General features: G+C 40.5%; 1 protein-coding gene across 2 annotated transcripts in view; it reads left to right on the top strand.

The window, feature by feature from the left end:
• Nucleotides 1–100: 100 nt before the first annotated feature.
• LOC137417012 (major facilitator superfamily domain-containing protein 6) overlaps nucleotides 101–27,091 on the top strand; it is a 168,836-nt gene continuing 141,845 nt past the window's right edge. Inside the window, exons 1-3 of one of the 2 annotated variants that reach the window (XM_078786091.1) lie at nucleotides 101–213; nucleotides 6,660–6,839; nucleotides 15,253–15,409. In XM_078786091.1, coding sequence (XP_078642217.1) covers nucleotides 15,288–15,409 — 122 coding nt within the window. In that variant the 5' untranslated portion in view covers nucleotides 101–213; nucleotides 6,660–6,839; nucleotides 15,253–15,287. Of the gene's footprint in view, nucleotides 214–6,659; nucleotides 6,840–15,252; nucleotides 15,410–27,091 lie in introns of those variants that run through there. The other variant, XM_078786092.1, reaches the window with a different exon arrangement.

Genomic DNA, 27,091 nt, shown 5'->3' with positions numbered 1-27,091 from the left:
GGTCGGAGGTTGAGAGGGGTGGAGGGGTGGGGCAGTTCAAACCCCTTTCTCAACAGGGGCATCTTACCTCACCTTAGTCATGAATTAGAGGTCACACGGCACACAAAATCCAGTTGATCTCGGCTAACACGTCTTATCGCTTGTTGGTCCAAGTGATATTTGGCTGCGCGTTCCCATGAGGATGGCTGGGCGATTTTACCTCCACATGGCCAGGTAAGCAATTTTACTTCATATGGAACTGAACCTCTAAAATTACAGATTCACCACTTATGGGTCTAAATAAACTTATGGGTTACCGGCCAAAGGAATTCCAGCATTCTATAACTAAATAAACTACACACACATACACACGCACACACACACATCTCACCTGCTACGGAGAGGAATGAGGGCTGTGTCGAATACATTCGTTTCAAAGTCAGTGAAGACTGACCCGAAAACAACAGCTTTGATGGACGACATGTTTTTTTTATGTTGAGGGCTCCAGGCACGGACTATATACTCCTCATCGAGACCACACCGTAAATAAAAGAGCTGTATTGATATAAAAGCGAAGAAAGAGAGAAAAGTCTAAGAATATTTGAGGAAGTAAAAAATCTGCTTTTTGAAAAGGGGAAGGTTGTAAGTTTTTGGAAATACATGGGAAGGGAAAGAGTTCCAGAGTTTGACAGTGGAGGGGAATAAACAAACATCATAACGGCCCACCCTTGAGTTGCCAATGGCCACACAGTAATCATGTGATGCAGTGACGTGTCGAGTATTCCGTGGTCTCGCTAATGGAGGAGGTACACAAGCAGCAAGTTCTTGGGAGCAGAAACCAAAGTAATATCTGTAGAAAAGAGAAAGGGAGCCAACTTTGCGGTGCAATTCGAGCGGGTCAAGTTTTGGGGTCGGATTGGGAGAGTTGATCAGTTGGATTACATTGGATTTAATTCCGTCCAATAAATATGTGGAGCTAGAACCTCCCCAGATGTGAGAGCAGTACTCTATACAAGGACGAATCAATCCTTTAAATAGTTGAAGCAACTGTTGAGAGAAGAATGTTCGACATTTTTTTTTGTATACTAAGTCGAGGCTCGTGGAAGAGCTAACACATAGAACAATATAATAAAGTGAGCAACAGACAAGAAGGGGGAGAGAGAGAGAGGGAAGCACAATAACAGTAGAGAACAGGGACATTGGGAGATCTGTGTAAGGGAGAGGGCTGGGGTGGGGTACATGGGATAAACAAATGGACACTATGAGGACTTTCAGGAATGAAAACAGAAGTTGAAAAAGGTGGATATGGGGTGTATTAATGGGGGTAGAAAAGATCAAGGCTTTGGATGGGGGAAGATAAGAGATGGTGGTGAACAGCTGTTTTGAAGACATGGAGGGAGAAGTGGGGTTGAAGAGAGAGTGGCAGTTTGTTCCAGAGGTGGGACAAAAGAGGTATGAAAGAGTAAAGGTGAGCAGTGAGTGTTGATTTTGGCAGTTTAACCATAAGAGGGTTGCTGGCAGATCTTGTGCGACCTGTAGGAATATTTCAGAGACAAAGCAGGGGGTGCTAGGCTGGAGATGAGTCGGTAGAAGACACAAAGACTGCCAACCTGTCTGCGGTGAGGGAGTGAAAGGCCCTCAGAATCAGCTTCATCACGGGAGATACCAATGATTCTAAAAGCCTTGGTTTCTACAGCGTGAAGCCGAGCTAGGTGTGAGGCAGGAGCACCAACCCAGAGGGGAGAGCAGTATTCCATCAAGCTGTGGATGAAAACTTTGTTTGTGGTGAGTAGCTCAGAAGTGCCAAGAAAGGACTGCATGACAAAGGATCCCCAGTCGGCCACTGGATTTGGAGGCCAGCATGGAGACGTGGTTTTCTCAGGAAAGATCATGGCAGATAGTGAGATCCTGTCTGCAATTTGCTGTCTGCAACCTATGACCTAAAAAACCAGTCCAACCGGATAGGTGTTTTTTAGGAGACACCATCTCTTTGCCAGATGGCCGTTGGCTCACAAAGGGAGCTCATCCGCCCTTTAACAGGTAATGATTTTAGTCCTGTAGGGTGTCACAGACACCCTCCCCATTGGCAAGCCAGTGAGGGTAGTTGGCTTAGTCGCCGACTATCCGACCATGCTGCAGGTAGCATTGAGTTACATGTTACCAGTGGCAGTCAAGAGACTGATCTGACTAACAATGTGCACGGTGACACGCCGTTCATCATGCGTTTGAGTGGCTTGGCTCTGGAGCTTGGTGGCACTTGTGGGCCCTGGTCTGCCGGGTGGGAAGGCCTGGCCTTTGGCGGACCCTATTAGGAGGGAGACCTGAGATTTGGCGGACCCTAGTAGGAGGAGGGTCTGAGATTTGGCGGACCCTGGTGGGAGGGGGGGGGGCTAAGATTTGGCGGACCCTAGTGAGAGGGGGGGTCTGACATTTGACGGACCAGAGTGGGAGGGGGGCCTGAGAAAGATGAGCATTAGCACACACACACAAACACATGCATGGGTTGTGATTTGCACTTACACATGTACTATTATGGTTTATACATGTTAGGCTTTGGTTTTGCTTTTGGTTTTGCTTTGGCATGTTTTGTTTTGTTTTCTGTGACATCTTATGTTGTGTAATACATGGTGAGCCAGAAAATGGTCATTTTTGAAATTCCTGTGAAGGAAATAAAAAATTGTATTTCAAAAATTTCAAAATAAATTCATTCATGATATTGAAGTTCATAACATGCATTTTTATTATTATTATTTTTTACTGATTTCGTTTTTTTTTTTTGCGGGTAAAATACTTGAGTGACCATGTGGAACTGGTCCGGTGCAGAACGCGCTTTCGCTATCAAAGCTTTTTACAAGAATAATGATGGTGCAACTGCTGCACAACGTCAATTCAAACTCCATTTCAATGTTCAATGTCATGGAAATGTGCCGTCTGTTCGTGCTATCAAGGTATGGGTTCAGAAGTTTGAGAGGACCGGTTCAACTTTAAAAGAGAAACCGCCGGGAGCACCCAAATCAGTAAGAATGGCACAAAACATTGAGCGTGTAAGGGAGTCAGTTTTGAGATGTCCGCATTGCTCCAGCCGAAAGCATGCATCAGCCTTAAGAATATCTCACACATCACTATGCCGCATATTGCATAAGGATTTAAACTTTTATCCATATAAAATTCAAACTGTCCAGGAATTAAGCCAAGATGATGAGATTGCCCGCAATAATTTTTGTGAGGGAATGCTTTCATTTATGGACGGAAATGAAAACCAAAGATTGCTAACAATTTGTTCATGTCTGATGAAGCACATTTTCATCTGTGGCAATGTCAACAAGCAAAATACTCGTATTTGGGCAGGCGAAAACCCAAGATAAATGCACACGAAACCGTTACACAGTCCCAAAGTCACAGTGTGGTGTGCACTTTCGCTGTTTGGCATCATAGAGCCTTACTTCTTTGAGAACGATAACGGAAATGCCGTCACTGTTACTGTAGCTCGATATACCGATATGGTTTCTAACTTCCTCTCCAGAGAATTAAACAGATTTGCAGAAGTGAGCCCAATGACATGGTTTCAGCAAGATGGTGCAACCTCCCACACCTCCAGAGTGTCCATGACTACTGTAAGGGCGCTCTTTCCAAAGCATGTCATTTCCAGAAACGGCATTATTCCATGGCCAGCGAGGTCACCCAATTTGACTGCATGTGATTATTTATTGTGGTCATATCTAAAGGACAAAGTGTATGTTAACCATCCACAAACTCTTCATGAACTTAAGGAAAACATCAGACGCTAAATCAATGATATTGACGGGGCCATGTTGCAGAACGTCGTGAATAATTGGCATCCAAGATTGGAGGAATGTGTCAGACGAAATGGTGCGCATATTCTAGATGTTCTTTTCCACAAATAAATGGCATGTTATGTACTTCACTTTCTTGTAAAAATTTGTTTTGAAATACAACTTTTTATTACCTTTTACATGAGTGTTAAAAATAACCATATTTCTGGCTCATGGATCACCCTCCATACTATATGCACACATTGTTTTTATGCGTTATGTACACATATACATATTGTGTCCATGTTCAATATTATATATGCACGCATATTAAGTGTGACATGTTGTCCAGTATGTTTTGTACACACGTCTTGGTGTGACATATTGCACATATTTTATGCACACATGCACACGCTCACATTCACACACATGTGCATGCTCATTTCACATCGTTTTCTCAGTTCACATCGTTTTCTCATTTCACATCGTTTTCTCATTTCACATCATTTTTATCATTGCACATCGTTTATCATTTCACATCGTTTTCTCATTTCAGATAATTTTATCATTTCACATCGTTTTCTCATTTCACATTATTTTATCATTTCACATCGTTTTCTCATTTCACATTATTTTCTCATTTCACATCGTTTTCTCATTTCACATCGTTTTCTCATTTAACATCATTTTCACATTATTTTCTCATTTCACATCGTTTTTTCATTTCACATAATTTTCTCATTTGCCATAATTTTCTCATTTCACATCGTTTTCTCATTTCACATTGTTCCCATTTCACATAATTTTCTCATTTCACATCATTTTCTCATTTCACATCGTTTTCTCATTTCACATCGTTTTCTCATTTAACATCATTTTCACATAATTTTCTCATTTGACATCGTTTTCTCATTTCACATCGTTTTCTCATTTACCATAATTTTCTCATTTCACATCGTTTTCTCATTTCACATCGTTTTCTCATTTACCATAATTTTCTCATTTCACATTGTTCCCATTTCACATAATTTTCTCATTTCACATCGTTTTCTCATTTACCATAATTTTCTCATTTCACATTGTTCCCATTTCACATAATTTTCTCATTTCACATCGTTTTCTCATTTCACATCGTTTTCTCATTTAACATCATTTTCACATTATTTTCTCATTTCACATCGTTTTTTCATTTCACATAATTTTCTCATTTGCCATAATTTTCTCATTTCACATCGTTTTCTCATTTCACATTGTTCCCATTTCACATAATTTTCTCATTTCACATCATTTTCTCATTTCACATCGTTTTCTCATTTCACATCGTTTTCTCATTTCACATCGTTTTCTCATTTAACATCATTTTCACATAATTTTCTCATTTGACATCGTTTTCTCATTTCACATCGTTTTCTCATTTACCATAATTTTCTCATTTCACATTGTTCCCATTTCACATAATTTTCTCATTTCACATCGTTTTCTCATTTCACATCGTTTTCTCATTTACCATAATTTTCTCATTTCACATTGTTCCCATTTCACATAATTTTCTCATTTCACATCGTTTTCTCATTTACCATAATTTTCTCATTTCACATTGTTCCCATTTCACATAATTTTCTCATTTCACATCGTTTTCTCATTTCACATCGTTTTCTCATTTACCATAATTTTCTCATTTCACATCGTTTTCTCATTTAACATCATTTTCACATTATTTTCTCATTTCACATTGTTCCCATTTCACATAATTTTCTCATTTCACATCGTTTTATCATTTACCATAATTTTCTCATTTCACATTGTTCCCATTTCACATAATTTTCTCATTTCACATCGTTTTCTCATTTCACATCGTTTTCTCATTTACCATAATTTTCTCATTTCACATCGTTTTCTCATTTCACATCGTTTTCTCATTTAACATCATTTTCACATTATTTTCTCATTACACATTGTTCCCATTTCACATAATTTTCTCATTTCACATCGTTTTCTCATTTCACATCGTTTTCTCATTTACCATAATTTTCTCATTTCACATCGTTTTCTCATTTAACATCATTTTCACATTATTTTCTCATTTCACATTGTTCCCATTTCACATAATTTTCTCATTTGACATCGTTTTCTCATTTCACATCGTTTTCTCATTTACCATAATTTTCTCATTTCACATTGTTCCCATTTCACATAATTTTCTCATTTCACATCGTTTTCTCATTTAACATCATTTTCACGTTATTTCTCATTCTACATCATTTTCACATCATTTTCTCATTTTCACATTATTTTATAGACCACATATTATTTTCTCCATTTTTTTTCAATTTCTTCCTGTTTTCTCCATTTTCCCAAGCCATTGAGAATCACTTCGCCAATTTTTCTCCAGTTATTTCTCTATGCTTTTCTAAAAATTCTACTTTATCCCAAAAAAACACTTGCTTTTAAAAAACATTTGTAAGCACCAAAAATAATTTTAAACAAAATACAAGCAATAAATGACAATAAAAAAATGTATGAAGGATGCATAATCCTACTTAGAACAAAACATTGCATGAAGAGCCAAAAGCAGCCGCTACTACAGAGTTTGAAAAAAAAAACAACCTTTTCATTAAAAACGTGAGATTCGTGAAAAACACCTTCTTTCATAAATAAGGAAAATTAATTCAAAGAAAAAAAAACTTGAGATACATGATTTCAAGGAAGTAGAATATATTGTTTTGGCTGTGGCTCCTAGGGCTTAAAAGAGTGCATCTATAGTATAGTGATAGTTATTTATCTCATTTTCAATGTATAACTTTTTATTTTCTCTTTCTAATTTATTGTTGAACCAGATAATCTACCCAACATCGCTTCATACTCTCACTCTCTTTCTCTTTCTCATTTCCTTCTCCTTCAAACTAGATCGAACTGGGTGAGTAACACCTTCCCACCTTTTTTGCAAACCGGATCTCTCTCCCCGGACCAGGTTGAGCCGGCCGATCGTCATCGAACCTCAGCAGAAGAGGAATCCGGAACAGAAGAGATACATGCCCAATTCAATCTGAACGAAAACCACATAAAATTATAGATTGAGTTATTCAGGTTAGTGCATTGTGTTAACGAGTAAAATTATAGATATAGTTATTGAGGTTAGTATAATGTGTTAATGAGTATATATTTATCCATCTAGGTATCGATGTTAGTACACTGTGTTAATGAGTATAATTATAGATCTAGTTATTGAGGTTAGTACAATGTGTAAATCAGTATAATTATAGATCCAGGTGTTGATGTTAGTACAATGTGTTCATTAGGGTGGTGCTCAAAATAATTTTTTTAAAATATTTACTGGGACATGGCTTTATGTTGTTCCCTTTGTTCCAAAATGAAAAGACACCAAATATGAAAGCAATCTGATTTTATTTAGGGGTGCCACATCAGCCTTCAAACTAAAGGTGTCTACAAAACTTTTCTATATATGGATCGAAAGCAAAACCAGAAGTTTGTTTTATGAAAATCCACCCTCCACTCACTTTCTTTGTATTCTAGCAAACACAAGTTACAATAGCTGCACAAATAGCACTATATTGCTACGAAAACTCAAATTCAATGATAACAATCCAAATGTTCAGTTCATAAAATGAAGAGACACCATATCACATAATATTAAAAAACCCAAATATAATGAGAAATGTAACTCCTATTTCTGGGCCTGTTTCACCACTGTTGCCTTCTTGGCATCGGGGTACATCTTCCTGTGAGCAGCAACAACTTGGAGCAGAGCTTGCTTTTGCTCTTCATCCTTTGTAAGGAGCTTATTGTAGTCTTGTATCAATGCGACACCCCTTTCTGCCCTGTCGTTCACCACGACTAAGCCACTGGCGGCTTTCTTTGCGTCCTGAAAGCTGGTTTCTTGCTCCCATGAACCAGGATCCTTATCCATCCAATCAGTTGGGGGTCCCTAGGATGCTGAAGAAATGCTCGGTGTGTTTTGTTATGAGGCCAGCGATTGACAGGGCGGTTCCTCGTTTGATAGCTGGTCTCTTTGGAGAGGGGTTTTCACTGTCATTTTTCAATGCTTCAATCATATTGATCTTGCTTTCTTTGTCAATTCTGGTGTCAAAGAATGCAAATGCCACTAGTACTGGGCTCATGTACCATGTGTGGCGGCCAAGTGCCTTCAAGGCTGCCTGAGCCATCTTCTGATTGATTTGTTCAAACTTTTCCAACTTCTTGAAGAGGTTAATGTCATTCAGGGGAGCCTCAATAGCTTGTGGAGCCCGAAACCAAGCCTGTACATACACAAGGCAGACAAAAATGTTGAAGGCTCGGAGTTCTCTCGCCTCTCGAAGTGTCAAGTGGAACTCTGACCGAAACATGAACACCTGTAGTGAATATAGTGCTTTTGCCATCCATCTGGCTCTGTGCATTGCTCCTGGAGCCATGATCCGGATTCCACGAGGTGGGATTACTCCCATGTAGATGACAGTCAGTTCTAGGAGTTCACGATAATCATCTCGTGGCTGCTGATCTTTCAAACACACAAGAACGTTTTTGCTTCCAACAGTGTCTACAGATCCCATTGAAGCCTTCCTCTCTGAGAATTGATCGTGAAGAAACTTCCTGTCCTCGGGGTTGGTGATTATGGCCTCCGAATCTGCATGCCTAAGATCAAACGTCTTCTCCAAGGAGGCCTTGAAGGATGCTTCCTTTTTGTCTTGGGTCGCACCACCCCGCTTTGCACCTTTTTGGAGGCTCCTCCATTCTTCATATAGCCTCTCCAAACGATGGATGCAGTGCTGCTTCGTCGTTGTAGGTAGGTGAGCTTTTTCCCAGAACTTCACAACCTATTCAATGGTGAGGGTTGCACTCTCCCGGGCAGTGCGATTCTCCTTCTTCAGGTGATGGAAAAACAGGACAAGAGATTGATGCACAGTCGGGAGCTTGGCACCTTTGATGGCATCTCCAGAAGTGGACCCAATGAGATACACATTATCCTGAGCCCGAGTTTTCAATGAAACACTGGTACTAGCACATGCCATATCTGCAAAATAAGCAAGAATGTGGGTAAAATCCTGTTAATTCTTACTTCACAGGGTCACTCTCTACAAAAGAGCCACAGTCAATAAGTTAGGCCTACATATTACACACTAAAAAAGCGTACCCCTGACCCCGGGAACCTGTACAAAACATGCATGAAAATTGCCCAGATAGTGATCATAGGAAGTCTCAAAACTGTATGTATAATATATTGTATATATATATAATGTATAATGTGTATTTATGTATATTTATTATTTAATGTATATTTACTATATATTTATTTTTAATATTAGATTTAATGTATATATATAATTATGTATTTATTTTGTGTATATACAGCCCAAAAAATGGGAATTCCTATTTTTGCATGGGGGAAAATTCATCACTGATGTGGCACCCCTACATATTATTGGATTCCATTCAAATTTGGTGTGGTTTCCTTTGACACCAAAAGGAACAAAAATAGACCATGTCCCGGAGAAAATCTGCATTTTGATTTTTTGAAGCCCACCCTAGTGTTCATGAGTATAATTATCGTTATAGTTATTGATGTTAGTATAATGTGTTCATGAGTAAAAGTATATATCTAGTTTTGAGGTTAGTATAATGTGTTGATGAATATATATTTCTACATCTAGGTATTGTTGTTAGTACAATGTGTTAATGAGTATAATTATAGATCTAGTTATTGAGGTTAGTATGATGTGTTAATGAGTAAAATTATAGATCTAGTTATTGAGGTTACTATAATGTGTTAATGAGTAAAATTATAGATCCTGTTATTGAGGTTAGTACAATGTGTTAATGATTATAATTATAGATCTAGTTATTGTTGTTAGTATAATGTGTTAATGATTTTAATTATAGATCCAGTTATTGATGTTGTATCGTACATGCCCAATTCAATCTGGACCAAAACCACATAAAATTATAGATTGAGTTATTCAGGTTAGTGCATTGTGTTAACGAGTAAAATTATAGATATAGTTATTGAGGTTAGTATAATGTGTTAATGAGTATATATTTATACATCTAGGTATCGATGTTAGTACACTGTGTTAATGAGTATATTTATAGATCTAGTTATTGATGTTAGTACAATGTGTAAATGAGTATAATTATACATCCAGGTGTTGATGTTAGTGCAATGTGTTCATGAGTATAATTATAGTTATAGTTATTGATGTTAGTATAATGTGTTAATGAGTAAAAGTATATATCTAGTTGTGAGGTTAGTATAATGTGTTGATGAATATATATTTCTACATCTAGGTATTGTTGTTAGTACAATGTGTTAATGAGTATAATTATAGATCTAGTTATTGAGGTTAGTATAATGTGTTAATGAGTAAAATTTTAGATCTAGTTATTGAGGTTAGTATAATGTGTTAATGAGTAAAATTATAGATCCTGTTATTGAGGTTAGTACAATGTGTTAATGATTATAATTAGAGATCTAGTTATTGTTGTTAGTATAATGTGTTAATGATTTTAATTATAGATCTAGTTATTGATGTTGTATCGTACATGCCCAATTCAATCTGGACGAAAACCACATAAAATTATAGATTGAGTTATTCAGGTTAGTGCATTGTGTTAACGAGTAAAATTATAGATATAGTTATTGAGGTTAGTATAATGTCTTAATGAGTATATATTTATACATCTAGGTATCGATGTTAGTACACTGTGTTAATGAGTATAATTATAGATCTGGTTATTGATGTTAGTACAATGTGTTAATGAGTAAAATTGTAGATATAGTTATTGAGGTTAGTACAATGTGTAAATGAGTATAATTATAGATCCAGGTGTTGATGTTAGTGCAATGTGTTCATGAGTATAATTATAGTTATAGTTATTGATGTTAGTATAATGTGTTAATGAGTAAAAGTATATATCTAGTTGTGAGGTTAGTATAATGTGTTGATGAATATATATTTCTACATCTAGGTATTGTTGTTAGTACAATGTGTTAATGAGTATAATTATAGATCTAGTTATTGAGGTTAGTATAATGTGTTAATGAGTAAAATTATAGATCTAGTTATTGAGGTTAGTATAATGTGTTAATGAGTAAAATTATAGATCCTGTTATTGAGGTTAGTACAATGTGTTAATGATTATAATTATAGATCTAGTTATTGTTGTTAGTATAATGTGTTAATGATTTTAATTATAGATCTAGTTATTGATGTTGTATCGTACATGCCCAATTCAATCTGGACGAAAACCACATAAAATTATAGATTGAGTTATTGATGTTGTATCGTACATGCCCAATTCAATCTGGACGAAAACCACAAGAAATTATAGATTGAGTTATTCAGGTTAGTGCATTGTGTTAACGAGTAAAATTATAGATATAGTTATTGAGGTTAGTATAATGTGTTAATGAGTATATATTTATACATCTAGGTATCGATGTTAGTACACTGTGTTAATGAGTATAATTATAGATCTAGTTATTGATGTTAGTACAATGTGTTAATGAGTAAAATTGTCGATCTAGTTATTGAGGTTAGTACAATGTGTAAATGAGTATAATTATAGATCCAGGTGTTGATGTTAGTACAATGTGTTCATGAGTATAATTATCGTTATAGTTATTGATGTTAGTATAATGTGTTGATGAGTAAAAGTATATATCTAGTTTTGAGGTTAATATAATGTGTTGATGAATATATATTTCTACATCTAGGTATTGTTGTTAGTACAATGTGTTAATGAGTATAATTATAGATCTAGTTATTGAGGTTAGTATGATGTGTTAATGAGTAAAATTATAGATCTAGTTATTGAGGTTAGTAGAATGTGTTAATGAGTAAAATTATAGATCCTGTTATTGAGGTTAGTACAATGTGTTCATGATTATAATTATAGATCTAGTTATTGTTGTTAGTATAATGTGTTAATGATTTTAATTATAGATCTAGTTATTGATGTTGTATCGTACATGCCCAATTCAATCTGGACCAAAACCACATAAAATTATAGATTGAGTTATTCAGGTTAGTGCATTGTGTTAACGAGTAAAATTATAGATATAGTTATTGAGGTTAGTATAATGTGTTAATGAGTATATATTTATACATCTAGGTATCGATGTTAGTACACTGTGTTAAAGAGTATAATTATAGATCTAGTTATTGATGTTAGTACAATGTGTTAATGAGTAAAATTGTAGATATAGTTATTGAGGTTAGTACAATGTGTAAATGAGTATAATTATAGATCCAGGTGTTGATGTTAGTGCAATGTGTTCATGAGTATAATTATAGTTATAGTTATTGATGTTAGTATAATGTGTTAATGAGTAAAAGTATATATCTAGTTGTGAGGTTAGTATAATGTGTTGATGAATATATATTTCTTCATCTAGATATTGTTGTTAGTACAATGTGTTAATGAGTATAATTATAGATCTAGTTATTGAGGTTAGTATAATGTGTTAATGAGTAAAATTATAGATCCTGTTATTGAGGTTAGTACAATGTGTTAATGATTATAATTATAGATCTAGTTGTTGTTGTTAGTATAATGTGTTCATGATTTTAATTATAGATCTAGTTATTGATGTTGTATCGTACATGCCCAATTCAATCTGGACGAAAACCACATAAAATTATAGATTGAGTTATTCAGGTTAGTGCATTGTGTTAACGAGTAAAATTATAGATATAGTTATTGAGGTTAGTATAATGTGTTAATGAGTATATATTTATACATCTAGGTATCGATGTTAGTACACTGTGTTAATGAGTATAATTATAGATCCTGTTATTGAGGTTAGTACAATGTGTTAATGATTATAATTATAGATCTAGTTGTTGTTGTTAGTATAATGTGTTCATGATTTTAATTATAGATCTAGTTATTGATGTTGTATCGTACATGCCCAATTCAATCTGGACGAAAACCACATAAAATTATAGATTGAGTTATTCAGGTTAGTGCATTGTGTTAACGAGTAAAATTATAGATATAGTTATTGAGGTTAGTATAATGTGTTAATGAGTATATATTTATACATCTAGGTATCGATGTTAGTACACTGTGTTAATGAGTATAATTATAGATCTAGTTATTGATGTTAGTACAATGTGTTAATGAGTAAAATTGTAGATCTAGTTATTGAGGTTAGTACAATGTGTAAATGAGTATAATTATAGATCTAGGTGTTGATGTTAGTACAATGTGTTCATGAGGATAATTATAGTTATAGTTATTGATGTTAGTATAATGTGTTAATGAGTAAAAGTATATATCTAGTTTTGAGGTTAGTATAATGTGTTGATGAATATATATTTCTACATCTAGGTATTGTTGTTAGTACAATGTGTTAATGAGTATAATTATAGATCTTGTTATTGAGGTTAGTATAATGTGTTAATGAGTAAAATTATAGATCTAGTTATTGAGGTTAGTATATTGTGTTAATGAGTAAAATTATAGATCCTGTTATTGAGGTTAGTACAATGTGTTAATGATTATAATTATAGATCTAGTTATTGTTGTTAGTATAATGTGTTAATGATTATAATTATAGATCTCGTTATTGATGTTGTATCGTACATGCCCAATTCAATCTGGACCAAAACCACATAAAATTATAGATTGAGTTATTCAGGTTAGTGCATTGTGTTAACGAGTAAAATTATAGAAATAGTTATTGAGGTTAGTATAATGTGTTAATGAGTATAATTATAGATATAGTTATTGAGGTTAGTATAATGTGTTAATGAGTAAAAGTATAGATGTAGTTTTTGAGGTTAGTATAATGCGTTAATGAGTAAAATTATAGATCTAGTTATTGTGGTTAGTACAATGTTAATGAGTAAAATTATAGATCTAGTTATTGATGTTCATATAATGTGTTAATGATTATAATTATAGATGTAGTTATTGAGGTTAGTACAATGTGTTAATGAGTAAAATTATAGATCTAGTTATTGAGGTTAGTATAATATGTTGATGAATATATATTTTTACATCAATATATTGATGTTTGTATAATGTGTTAATGAGTAAAATTATAGATCTAGTTATTGAGGTTAGTATAATGTGTTGATGAATATATATTTTTACATCAATATATTGATGTTTGTATAATGTGTTAATGAGTAAAATTATAGATCTAGTTTTTGAGGTTAGTATAATGTGTTGATGAATATATCTTTTTACATCAATATATTGATGTTTGTATAATGTGTCAATGAGTAAAATTATAGATCTAGTTATTGAGGTTAGTATATGTGTTGATGAATATATATTTTTACATCAATATATTGATGTTTGTATGATGTGTTAATGAGTAAAATTATAGATCTAGTTATTGAGGTTAGTATAATGTGTTAATGAGTATAATTATAGATCGAGTTATTGAGGTTAGCATAATGTGTTGATGAGTATAATTATAGATCTAGTTATTGATGTTCATATCATATGTTAATGAGTATGATTATAGATCGAGTTATTGAGGTTAGTATAATGTGTTAATGAGTATAATTATAGATCGAGTTATTGAGGTTAGTATAATGTGTTGATGAGTATAATTATAGATCTAGTTATTGATGTTCATATCATATGTTAATGAGTATAATTATAGATCTAGTTGTTGATGTTCATATCATATGTTAATGATTATAATTATAGATCTAGTTATTGATGTTAGTACAATGTGTTAATGAGTAAAAGTATAGATCTAGTTATTGATGTTAGTACAATGTGTTAATGAGTAAAAGTATAGAGCTAGTTATTGATGTTAGTACAATGTGTTAATGAGTAAAAGTATAGATCTAGTTATTGATGTTAGTATAATGTGTTAATGAGTATAATTATAGATCTATTTATTGATGTTAGTGTAATGTGTTAATGATTATAATTATAGATCTAGTTATTGATGTTAGTATAATGTGTTAATGAGTATAATTATAGATCTAGTTATTGTTGTTAGTACAATGTGTTAATGAGTATAATTATAGATCTAGTTATTCATGTTAGTATAATGTGTTAATGAGTATAATTATAGATCTATTTATTGATGTTAGTATAATGTGTTAATGATTATAATTATAGATCTAGTTATTGATGGTAGTATAATGTGTTAATGAGTAAAAGTATAGATCTAGTTATTGTTGTTAGTACAATGTGTTAATGAGTATAATTATAGATCTAGTTATTCATGTTAGTACAATGTGTTAATGAGTATAATTATAGATCTATTTATTGATGTTAGTATAATGTGTTAATGATTATAATTATAGATCTAGTTATTGATGTTAGTATAATGTGTTAAAGAGTAAAAGTATAGATCTAGTTATTTCAATATTTGGGTGTGGACATGTTGGACCGTGTTACATTAAATTAAGTTTCCTTGCATTATCCCCTCTCGTCTCTACCCCCAAAAACCCCCATTAACGCCCAGATTGTGATGTTTTGCCTTCATTCCACCCTCGGGATTTTCCAACAGATTAAATCGGCAGCAGGGCGTCGTTCCACAGCGGAATGACGTCATCGATGCGATTGTACGTCAGGCGTCAAACCACCCACAGCGTCTTGTTCACCGAGTCAGAAACAAAAGCAACGACTCCGATCCCAAAGGTGCGTTTACGTTCCCCGAGGAGGAGGTAAGTGAAGCACCTTGAGGTTTCGGGGGGAATCTTGGGTTCCGAAGGTACGCGGGGTACGGTCCCGATGGCGAGTGACTCGGGGTTCACGTTCATTACGATGTGACGTGCGGGATTCCGGAACCGATCGAAGCGGGAGTGTGCACCCAAAACGTCTCTGGATTGGTATCCCCATAAATGTTACTCGTGGAAGAATGTGGGAAATGTTGCGATAACAGTTCATGGTGGATCTGCGGTGTCAAGAATGATGGTGGAGAAAAAAAACAAAAAAACTTCGTTTTACCTTGGAGGGGAAATACCGGAACGTGCGTCACAAACTGTCTGCATTTGTTATTGGGATGGTGCGATACTATGGTGTGCGAGGGAACAAAGCATGTTAATACTATGGTGTGCGAGGGAACAAAGCATGTTAATACTATGGTGTGCGAGGGAACAAAGCATGTTAATACTATGGTGTGCGAGGGAACAAAGCATGTTAATACTATGGGGTGCGAGGGAACAAAGCATGTTAATACTATGGGGTGCGAGGGAACAAAGCATGTTAATACTATGGGGTGCGAGGGAACAAAGCATGTTAATACGATGGTGTGTGAGGGAACAAATCATGTTAATACTATGGGGTGCGAGGGAACAAAGCATGTTAATACTATGGGGTGCGAGGGAACAAAGCATGTTAATACTATGGGGTGCGAGGGAACAAATCATGTTAATACTATGGTGTGCGAGGGAACAAAGCATGTTAATACTATGGTGTGCGAGGGAACAAAGCATGTTAATACTATGGGGTGCGAGGGAACAAAGCATGTTAATACTATGGTGTGCGAGGGAACAAAGCATGTTAATACTATGGTGTGCGAGGGAACAAAGCATGTTAATACTATGGTGTGCGAGGGAACAAAGCATGTTAATACTATGGTGTGCGAGGGAACAAAGCATGTTAATACTATGGGGTGCGAGGGAACAAAGCATGTTAATACTATGGGGTGCGAGGGAACAAAGCATGTTAATACTATGGGGTGCGAGGGAACAAAGCATGTTAATACGATGGTGTGTGAGGGAACAAATCATGTTAATACTATGGGGTGCGAGGGAACAAAGCATGTTAATACTATGGGGTGCGAGGGAACAAAGCATGTTAATACTATGGGGTGCGAGGGAACAAATCATGTTAATACTATGGTGTGCGAGGGAACAAAGCATGTTAATACTATGGTGTGCGAGGGAACAAAGCATGTTAATACTATGGTGTGCGAGGGAACAAAGCATGTTAATACTATGGGGTGCGAGGGAACAAAGCATGTTAATACTATGGTGTGCGAGGGAACAAAGCATGTTAATACTATGGGGTGCGAGGGAACAAAGCATGTTAATACTGTGGTGTGCGAGGGAACAAATCATGTTAATACTATGGGGTGCGAGGGAACAAATCATGTTCATACTATGGGGTGCGAGGGAACAAAGCATGTTAACACTGTGGTGTGCGAGGGAACAAATCATGTAAATACTATGGTGTGCGAGGGAACAAAGCATGTTAATACTGTTATGAATTTGGTAATGCAACATCTAGAGCTAGGTAGATCTGAATAGGTAGGTATTCGGCTGTCGTGACAGGGACTCTACATGTAATAAGTTATTGATGTTCAGGCGGTTGTCGGGGTAAGATGTATGAGTGTGGATCTACCTGGAGATTCGAGTGTTAAATAGTGAGGGATTAAAGGTAACGCCCCTGTGAGTATCACCTAGTAGTCAAACCTTTGTCCATTATGGCACTGCAAACCACATAAACATTAGTTAGGTCCTTAGCGCAACATTAAATAATCCCCTTTCCCTGACAAGGACTTCGTATTAAATTGACAGGAAACCAGGTCAAAAACACCACCACAATTGGCCGCCACCGTGTACACCTCCAAAGGCCTACAAACCTGGCCGGCACGTGTTATGCCAGGACCGCAGGGTCGCGTAACGGGGGAGATGTCAGGAGTCGCGGGAGGCTTTGATTGGCTGAGGAGTGCGCAATGTGACGTCATCGGCCACCAATATAGGCGACGGTCGGACGCCATTTCAGGAGTTGAGTTGAGTCCAGAGTGAGTTCGCCAGTTCGCGAGAGTTGAGTTGAGTTCGTGGCAGGCACTGCAGACGCAGGCAGGCACCAGAGAGTTGAGCGGTGGTGGAGAGTTGGAGAGGACACGCCATTCCAGTCGCAGTTCGAGTGCAGTTCGGGTTGTAGGGAGTCGCAGGAGACACACGAGAGCACACCCAGTTGGCACTGAGCAGTTCGTTGGCACTTGGCTGCCAGCACTCCCGCGTCGAGTCGAGTGGAGTTGAAAGGAGTCCTTCCTGTCCCTGGTCAAGTGGAGCCGCTGGCCTGCGTCGGACGCGTGGTGCTTGGAGCGAGGGGCCTCGTGGTGTGCGATCGGGCCGGAAGGAGCGGTGCTGGACACCAACAATACAAGACGACAAAGACAGATAAGCCCGATCTCCGCGTATATTTTGAACGACGGGACGTGTTATTTTCGTGATTAATCTCCCTCGTTTGTGTTTGCTGTCAGTCGTGTGGGGACGTCCCGATTTAGGTTTATTAGAATTATTAGATTTACCGGCGGGCTTTTTCACTGGCTTTACTTTTCCTAATAAACCCTTATATTACTTTTTGTACATAATATCTGAACGCAGTTTTCCTGGGTGTTTGATTTTAATAGATAAGGTTGCGGAGCCTTCGCTGCGCCCCGCCATTCCGCGCGTTGGTGTTGAACTTGAGTCCGCCATTGAGTGTTCGCCTCGGGAGTTAAAGTCTCGCAAATCGGTCATCCGTAACTGTGGTGTTAATCACGGTTACGCGACAAGTGGTGTCAGGAGTGGGATTTGAACCCGTCGGACAAATTTTTTTTGTCCGCGGCGAGACATCGACACGGTCGGGCGTACATTGCGTCCGACGTTCGAACGCAAAATTTGTATAGGCGAGGCGGAGAAATTTAATAATCAATTGGGCATACGGAGCGCGATATCGCGTCTCCGTCAAATTTAAATTGTGTTACTGGAATTATTAAAATAAATACGCGCGCGGGAAACAATCTTCCGGAAAGCGGATGTCGGAAATTGACGAGATGGAAGTACGCAGCGAGGCCTCCGTCAGCGTCGGGAGTGAGCCGGAAATGGGGGATAAGGAGGATAGCGTTGGAACTTTCCCCGCCGCTGGGACGGCCCCGATAGATCTCCAGACCATAGTAAATTTAATAAATGCTCAGAGGGCCGATAGTGAGCGATTGGGAAAGCAGATGGGAGACATGAACGCACAGAGTGAGCGAGCCAGTCGGGAATTGAATGACAAAATTGAAGGAATGGAAAATAAAATGGAGTCCCAGGGGAAGGAATGGAGGAATGAAATAAAGGAAAGGAATGAACAATTGGAAGAAAAAATTGGGGAAATGGCACAGCAGCTGGGGGAACGAATTGATGGCATAGAAGGGAGAGTGCAAAACCAAATTACGGACAGACTGGGGAAATTTGAGGGTAAAGTAGAAACTCAAATGGGGGCACAGGAGAAGCCAAAGGTGGCAAAAATTGAATCGGAACGGGGGGAAGCTAGATTGGGAACAGGAGAGAGTACGGCCCATGCAGATGTGCATGTTGCTCACGAGCAGGGAATTGCACCGGGAATGGCAAAATTGGGAATTGCACAGGGAATGGCAATTGAAGTAAATGGGGAGACTGCAGGTGCAGAGGTGGACGGGGAATGTCCACAGGTGGATGGGGAATGTGTACAGGTAGATGGGGAAGGCCTGCAGGTAAACGTGGAGTGTCCACAGGTGAGCGGGGAAGGAAATTTGGAATGTGAGAGTTGTAATGGGGAATGTTTCCCACATTCTGGCCTGGTTGTTTATCGGGACCGTGTGGATGTCACAACACCCCAACCGGGGGATGAATTTGGAATTGTGCAGCACCAGGGCGGTGGTGCGGAGCAAGAGGGGGTAGAGTTTTTGGGGGTCCATGCGATAGAGCCGGACCGGGTATTTATTGGGGATATTGATCAAAGCCTGGCGGGGCCAGGAATGATTTGTAATGATGAGGATGATTTGATCCAGCGGCTGGAGACCTGTGACAGTCCCATGGAGGTAGAGCTTGTTCAGGCCCAAAGGAGTCTGGGGGAAGAGGTGAGTTGGTTCGAGGAGGTGGTTGGAATGACCGAGGGGACGCTCACTGTACACTGCTATTTGGAAACAGAGGCTCCAAAATTGGACAACCAGTTGGGGGAGTGTGTTGGCTCCGGGCTGGATTTGGATCTTGGAGGATCGGGAGATAGAGCTTCTGGAGATTTGGTCCCTGTAGGGAATTTGGATCAACTGCAGGGAGGGGCAGAACAACCGGTGGTAGAGGTTGTTCCCTGCAGCTGCGGGTTGGCAATGGGAATGAAAATTTGTAAAATAAAATGTAAAATAAAATTACAATGGGAAATTGATTTGGAGCAGCCATGGTGGGGATTGGTCCCCGGGCTGCGGGATCTGGACATGGAGAGGTCATGGGTGATGGCCTCGGGCAAAAGTTGCCCCTTTCAAAATTTGGGTATGCCAGCCAGCTGGGGGGCTGTGATGGCGAGATTTGGACGTGGGGTCCAGCCTTGGGTGTCGAGGTACGACCTGGGTCCCACGGGGGGTCTGGTGGAGTGTGGCGTCCCTTGTCCGTCGGGGCGCCGTCCGAGCTGGTGGCTCGGGCCGGCAGGGTCACCGGACCCTGGTGGGGGTTAAGACCTCCAGGGAGGTCCGAGGTGGTTTCTCAAGCCTGGGATGGCAAATATTGAGGACCACTAGGGGGAGGTGTTGTGGGTCGCGCTTTGGTGGTGGCACTGCGGACGGCCAACTTGGGACTGATGTGGTGACCACCCGGGCATGCGGCCTGGCACTCTCCTCCAGGGACTCTGGGACAACCAGCATGTGGTGACCTGGCATGGTGGTTGGTCTATGGACGCGGGTCAAACCGAATGGACAGGGATGGAGATAGCCTGCCGGACAACCATTGGGGCATCTGTGGAACGTGATGGTGTGAGTGACCTTCCACAGATGCTCCGTTATGATTTATGGACTCTCGGGTTGGGAAGAGAGCCATGGGGATGTGAATCGGGAGATGTGTAACGAGCCGAGCATATGGGCCATGCTCGGCTGGCATGTGTATGGCAAAGCATCCTTCTTTGGTGAGGTTAGTGAAATGTGACAAATGGTTGGCATGGGTAATCTGTGGGTTAGATGGAAATTTAAGGGTGGATTTTGAAATGCCATGGTGGACACTGTATAGTGACGCCATTATTGATCCAGGTGTGTAGACCAAAGTGTTGGAGGCTGTGATGAAATTAATAGGGTAGCAAGGCACAGCTTTCAACTGGTTGCGGGGGCAACTGTGCTGATATTTGGGACGCGGGATGATGGGGATGTAGTTGTGTAGCCTGAGGGTCAACGTGGTGCTGTGCGTGTCCGAGGTGTGTGGACCATGTCTTCTGGGTGGGTCTCCTGGTGGAGCATGGCTGTTGACTGGACCTTGGTGTGGTCAAGTGTGGGTGAGCACTGGGGGGCTGCAGTTCTGTAGTCGGACTGGGGGATGATGGGGAGGTGCAGGGGACGTGGCTGTAGGGATGCCACGCACTGCGACCGTGCCCCCCAGGGCCGAGGTTGTGTGTGCGGTAGTGTGTGTTGTGGCAGCAAGTGCTCACCACATTGGCCAGCTGGGGCTGCTGCAGCTGTGTTCCTCGCAGGGGGGCCGAAGGATGGATGGTGGGTCGCACCCTTATGGACACTCATGGGCCATGTTGGCGTTTTGACTGCTCACCTTGTCCCGGTGACCCTTGCACGGTAGAGGTGCAGAGCTGTCGTGGCCATAGGTAGTTGTGTAGGGATGATCACCGTTGGATGCGGATCCACATACCTGCCAGTGTAGTGGGGACAAAAGAGAAATTTGGAAGGATTTGGTAGGCCCAATGTGAAATTTTGGGAATTGTATGGGTGGATTGCACTTTGAACCTGACCAACCTGCAACTACCTGCACTTGAGGTGAGTGTTTTGAGGAGTACTGTCCCAGGCTTCAGGATTTGCTTTGGGAAATTGGGGACATGTAATATGGAGTTGGGAGGCGGGTGAGAGTGATGACATGGCCGGTGAGGGGATGGAATGGGAGCCACAGTGTCTTGTGGGTGGCGTATGTTTTTGTATTGTGGTTACGTGTTTTGATGTGGTCGTGAGAGTGGAACCTGGAGAGTGTGTGATGATTATTGGAGATAATGAGGGGTGATAATTGTGCTTTTGGAAATGTGCTTCTGGGAAGATGTGATGGTTTAAATGTGAACTGGGGGAATTTCACATGTAGCAGGCCATGGCAAGCCTTGTAACACCTTTTACACCATCTATGGAATTGTACTGAATTGTGCTGAGTTGTGTGGAGAATTGAATGGCAGTGGGGAAGGAAGTGTGTTTTGGGGTCTTGTGGGTGGGGACGGTGTGTGTGTCCGCAGGTACAGAGCAAGCTCTGAGGAGCGATGCCTGCGGGCCCCCCTCTGCGGCAATTACCCCTGGCAGCCGGTGGTAACTGGAAATTGGAGCTCGTCGGTGGAGGGTCTGGTTGGGCGCCGCGGGGTGAGGAAGTCCCCCGGTGACCCGTGTTGCTGCGTGAAAGCAGGAGGCAAAGGAGCCTGGTGTGTGTGGAGACCCTCACCGGCGAGGTAACGGCGGAAAGGGGCTGTTGGGCTGTCACGGGGCCAAGAGGTAAGGGGGGGGGGGGGCAATGAATTTGTAAGTCGGTTGACTTGTTTTTGGGACTGCGGGCACCACAGCCTGATGCGCCCCCACCATCTTTTGTGCGGTACCTCCCCGCTGCCTAGTTGAGGAATGCACACACACGTGAATGACATCAATGCCATGGTCCTGCAGGGGGTGTATTGAAATAAGAACCTTATTGATTTTTGAAATGCCTTGATGACCTATGGAATGAGAATGAGTGGTTAAGGGGTCTGTGTAGCATGAATGTGGGCGAAATCCACCGAGCCGTGTCACTCACCTGTAACATCTGGACAGGGCCCGTGGAAATTTAGGGGGATGCATTGGGGATGGCCCGCAGGTAAGGTTGAGTCTTGTGGCATCCACCGGGGGACGCGGTCTGTAGACCGGGGTATGTACAAAGGTTAGAGTTTTGAGTTTTGGAAAGATGGTTAAGTTTTGTGGTTAAGTTAGTGTTGTGTGTTGTTGTTTCCTCCCTCCACAGGAACAACGAAGAAGATGTACATACTTGCATGATGGTTAAGGGGTTCAGCATGTTAAGGAAGTGTAGGTAGGTAGTCCGACTCACTTCCCACAGCCCTTCCTGATTTATTTCATAGGTTAATTAAGTGTGTGACAGTAAGTGTTAAGGCTGGAATGGTAGCCCTGCGGTGAACCTTGCAGGAGCTACGGTTCCAGGGGGGGGGCTGTGTTATGAATTTGGTAATGCAACATCTAGAGCTAGGTAGATCTGAATAGGTAGGTATTCGGCTGTCGTGACAGGGACTCTACATGTAATAAGTTATTGATGTTCAGGCGGTTGTCGGGGTAAGATGTATGAGTGTGGATCTACCTGGAGATTCGAGTGTTAAATAGTGAGGGATTAAAGGTAACGCCCCTGTGAGTATCACCTAGTAGTCAAACCTTTGTCCATTATGGCACTGCAAACCACATAAACATTAGTTAGGTCCTTAGCGCAACATTAAATAATCCCCTTTCCCTGACAAGGACTTCGTATTAAATTGACAGGAAACCAGGTCAAAAACACCACCACAATTGGCCGCCACCGTGTACACCTCCAAAGGCCTACAAACCTGGCCGGCACGTGTTATGCCAGGACCGCAGGGTCGCGTAACGGGGGAGATGTCAGGAGTCGCGGGAGGCTTTGATTGGCTGAGGAGTGCGCAATGTGACGTCATCGGCCACCAATATAGGCGACGGTCGGACGCCATTTCAGGAGTTGAGTTGAGTCCAGAGTGAGTTCGCCAGTTCGCGAGAGTTGAGTTGAGTTCGTGGCAGGCACTGCAGACGCAGGCAGGCACCAGAGAGTTGAGCGGTGGTGGAGAGTTGGAGAGGACACGCCATTCCAGTCGCAGTTCGAGTGCAGTTCGGGTTGTAGGGAGTCGCAGGAGACACACGAGAGCACACCCAGTTGGCACTGAGCAGTTCGTTGGCACTTGGCTGCCAGCACTCCCGCGTCGAGTCGAGTGGAGTTGAAAGGAGTCCTTCCTGTCCCTGGTCAAGTGGAGCCGCTGGCCTGCGTCGGACGCGTGGTGCTTGGAGCGAGGGGCCTCGTGGTGTGCGATCGGGCCGGAAGGAGCGGTGCTGGACACCAACAATACAAGACGACAAAGACAGATAAGCCCGATCTCCGCGTATATTTTGAACGACGGGACGTGTTATTTTCGTGATTAATCTCCCTCGTTTGTGTTTGCTGTCAGTCGTGTGGGGACGTCCCGATTTAGGTTTATTAGAATTATTAGATTTACCGGCGGGCTTTTTCACTGGCTTTACTTTTCCTAATAAACCCTTATATTACTTTTTGTACATAATATCTGAACGCAGTTTTCCTGGGTGTTTGATTTTAATAGATAAGGTTGCGGAGCCTTCGCTGCGCCCCGCCATTCCGCGCGTTGGTGTTGAACTTGAGTCCGCCATTGAGTGTTCGCCTCGGGAGTTAAAGTCTCGCAAATCGGTCATCCGTAACTGTGGTGTTAATCACGGTTACGCGACAATACTATGGGGTGCGAGGGAACAAAGCATGTTAATACTATGGTGTGCGAGGGAACAAAGCATGTTAATACTATGGGGTGCGAGGGAACAAAGCATGTTAATACTGTGGTGTGCGAGGGAACAAATCATGTTAATACTATGGGGTGCGAGGGAACAAATCATGTTCATACTATGGGGTGCGAGGGAACAAAGCATGTTAATACTATGGGGTGCGAGGGAACAAATCATGTTCATACTATGGGGTGCGAGGGAACAAAGCATGTTAACACTGTGGTGTGCGAGGGAACAAAGCATGTTATTACTATGGTGTGTGACGGAACAAAGCATGTTAATACTATGGGGTGCGAGGGAATAAATCATGTTAATACTATGGGGTGCGAGGGAACAAAACATGTTAATACTATGGGGTGCGAGGGAACAAATCATGTTAATACGATGGGGTGCGAGGGAACAAAGCATGTTAATACTATGTGGTGCGAGGGAACAAAGCATGTTAATACGATGGTGTGTGAGGGAACAAAGCATGTTAATACTATGGGGTGCGAGGGAACAAAGCATGTTAATACGATGGTGTGCGAGGGAACAAATCATGTTAATACTATGGGGTGCGAGGGAACAAATCATGTTAATACTATGTGGTGCGAGGGAACAAAGCATGTTAATACTATGTGGTGCGAGGGAACAAAGCATGTTAATACGATGGTGTGTGAGGGAACAAAACATGTTAATACTATGGGGTGCGAGGGAACAAAGCATGTTAATACTATGGGGTGCGAGGGAACAAATCATGTTAACACTATGTGGTGCGAGGGAACAAAGCATGTTAATACTATGTGGTGCGACGGAACAAAGCATGTTATTACTATGGTGTGTGACGGAACAAAGCATGTTAATACTATGGGGTGCGAGGGAATAAATCATGTTAATACTATGGGGTGCGAGGGAACAAAACATGTTAATACTATGGGGTGCGAGGGAACAAATCATGTTAATACTATGTGGTGCGAGGGAACAAAGCATGTTATTACTATGGTGTGTGACGGAACAAAGCATGTTAATACTATGGGGTGCGAGGGAATAAATCATGTTAATACTATGGGGTGCGAGGGAACAAATCATGTTAATACTATGGGGTGCGAGGGAACAAAGCATGTTAATACTATGGGGTGCGAGGGAACAAAGCATGTTAATACTATGGGGTGCGAGGGAACAAAGCATGTTAATACTATGGGGTGCGAGGGAACAAAGCATGTTAATACTATGTGGTGCGAGGGAACAAATCATGTTAATACTATGGGGTGCGAGGGAACAAAGCATGTTAATACTATGGGGTGCGAGGGAACAAATCATGTTAATACTATGGGGTGCGAGGGAACAAATCATGTTAATACTATGGGGTGCGAGGGAACAAAGCATGTTAATACTATGGGGTGCGAGGGAACAAATCATGTTAATACTATGGGGTGCGAGGGAACAAATCATGTTAATACTATGGGGTGCGAGGGAACAAAGCATGTTAATACTATGGGGTGCGAGGGAACAAAGCATGTTAATACTGTGGTGTGCGAGGGAACAAATCATGTTAATACTATGGGGTGCGAGGGAACAAATCATGTTCATACTATGGGGTGCGAGGGAACAAAGCATGTTAATACTATGGGGTGCGAGGGAACAAATCATGTTAATACTATGGTGTGCGAGGGAACAAAGCATGTTAATACGATGGTGTGTGAGGGAACAAATCATGTTAATACTATGGGGTGCGAGGGAACAAAGCATGTTAATACTATGGGGTGCGAGGGAACAAAGCATGTTAATACTATGGTGTGCGAGGGAACAAATCATGTTAATACTATGGGGTGCGAGGGAACAAATCATGTTAATACTATGGGGTGCGAGGGAACAAAGCATGTTAATACTATGGGGTGCGAGGGAACAAATCATGTTAATACTATGGGGTGCGAGGGAACAAATCATGTTAATACTATGGGGTGCGAGGGAACAAAGCATGTTAATACTATGTGGTGTGAGGGAACAAAGCATGTTAATACGATGGTGTGTGAGGGAACAAATCATGTTAATACTATGGGGTGCGAGGGAACAAAGCATGTTAATACTATGGGGTGCGAGGGAACAAAGCATGTTAATACTATGGGGTGCGAGGGAACAAATCATGTTAATACTATGGGGTGCGAGGGAACAAAGCATGTTAATACTATGGGGTGCGAGGGAACAAAGCATGTTAATACGATGGTGTGTGAGGGAACAAATCATGTTAATACTATGGGGTGCGAGGGAACAAAGCATGTTAATACTATGGGGTGCGAGGGAACAAAGCATGTTAATACTATGGGGTGCGAGGGAACAAATCATGTTAATACTATGGGGTGCGAGGGAACAAAGCATGTTAATACTATGGGGTGCGAGGGAACAAATCATGTTAATACTATGGGGTGCGAGGGAACAAATCATGTTAATACTATGGGGTGCGAGGGAACAAATCATGTTAATACTATGTGGTGCGAGGGAACAAAGCATGTTAATACGATGGTGTGTGAGGGAACAAAGCATGTTAATACTATGGGGTGCGAGGGAACAAAGCATGTTAATACTATGGGATGCGAGGGAACAAAGCATGTTAATACTATGGGGTGCGAGGGAACAAATCATGTTAATACTATGGGGTGCGAGGGAACAAATCATGTTAATACTATGTGGTGCGAGGGAACAAAGCATGTTAATACGATGGTGTGTGAGGGAACAAAGCATGTTAATACTATGGGGTGCGAGGGAACAAAGCATGTTAATACTATGGGGTGCGAGGGAACAAAGCATGTTAATACTATGGGGTGCGAGGGAACAAAGCATGTTAATACGATGGTGTGTGAGGGAACAAAGCATGTTACACTATGGGGTGCGAGGGAACAAAGCATGT

Source organism: Myxine glutinosa, chromosome 10, assembly GCF_964187855.1.
Source record: "Myxine glutinosa chromosome 10, kmMyxGlut1.1, whole genome shotgun sequence".
NCBI lineage: Eukaryota > Metazoa > Chordata > Myxini > Myxiniformes > Myxinidae > Myxine > Myxine glutinosa.
The sequence above is the reverse complement of the archived record's forward strand: the minus strand, read 5'-3'. Positions and strand labels throughout refer to the sequence as shown.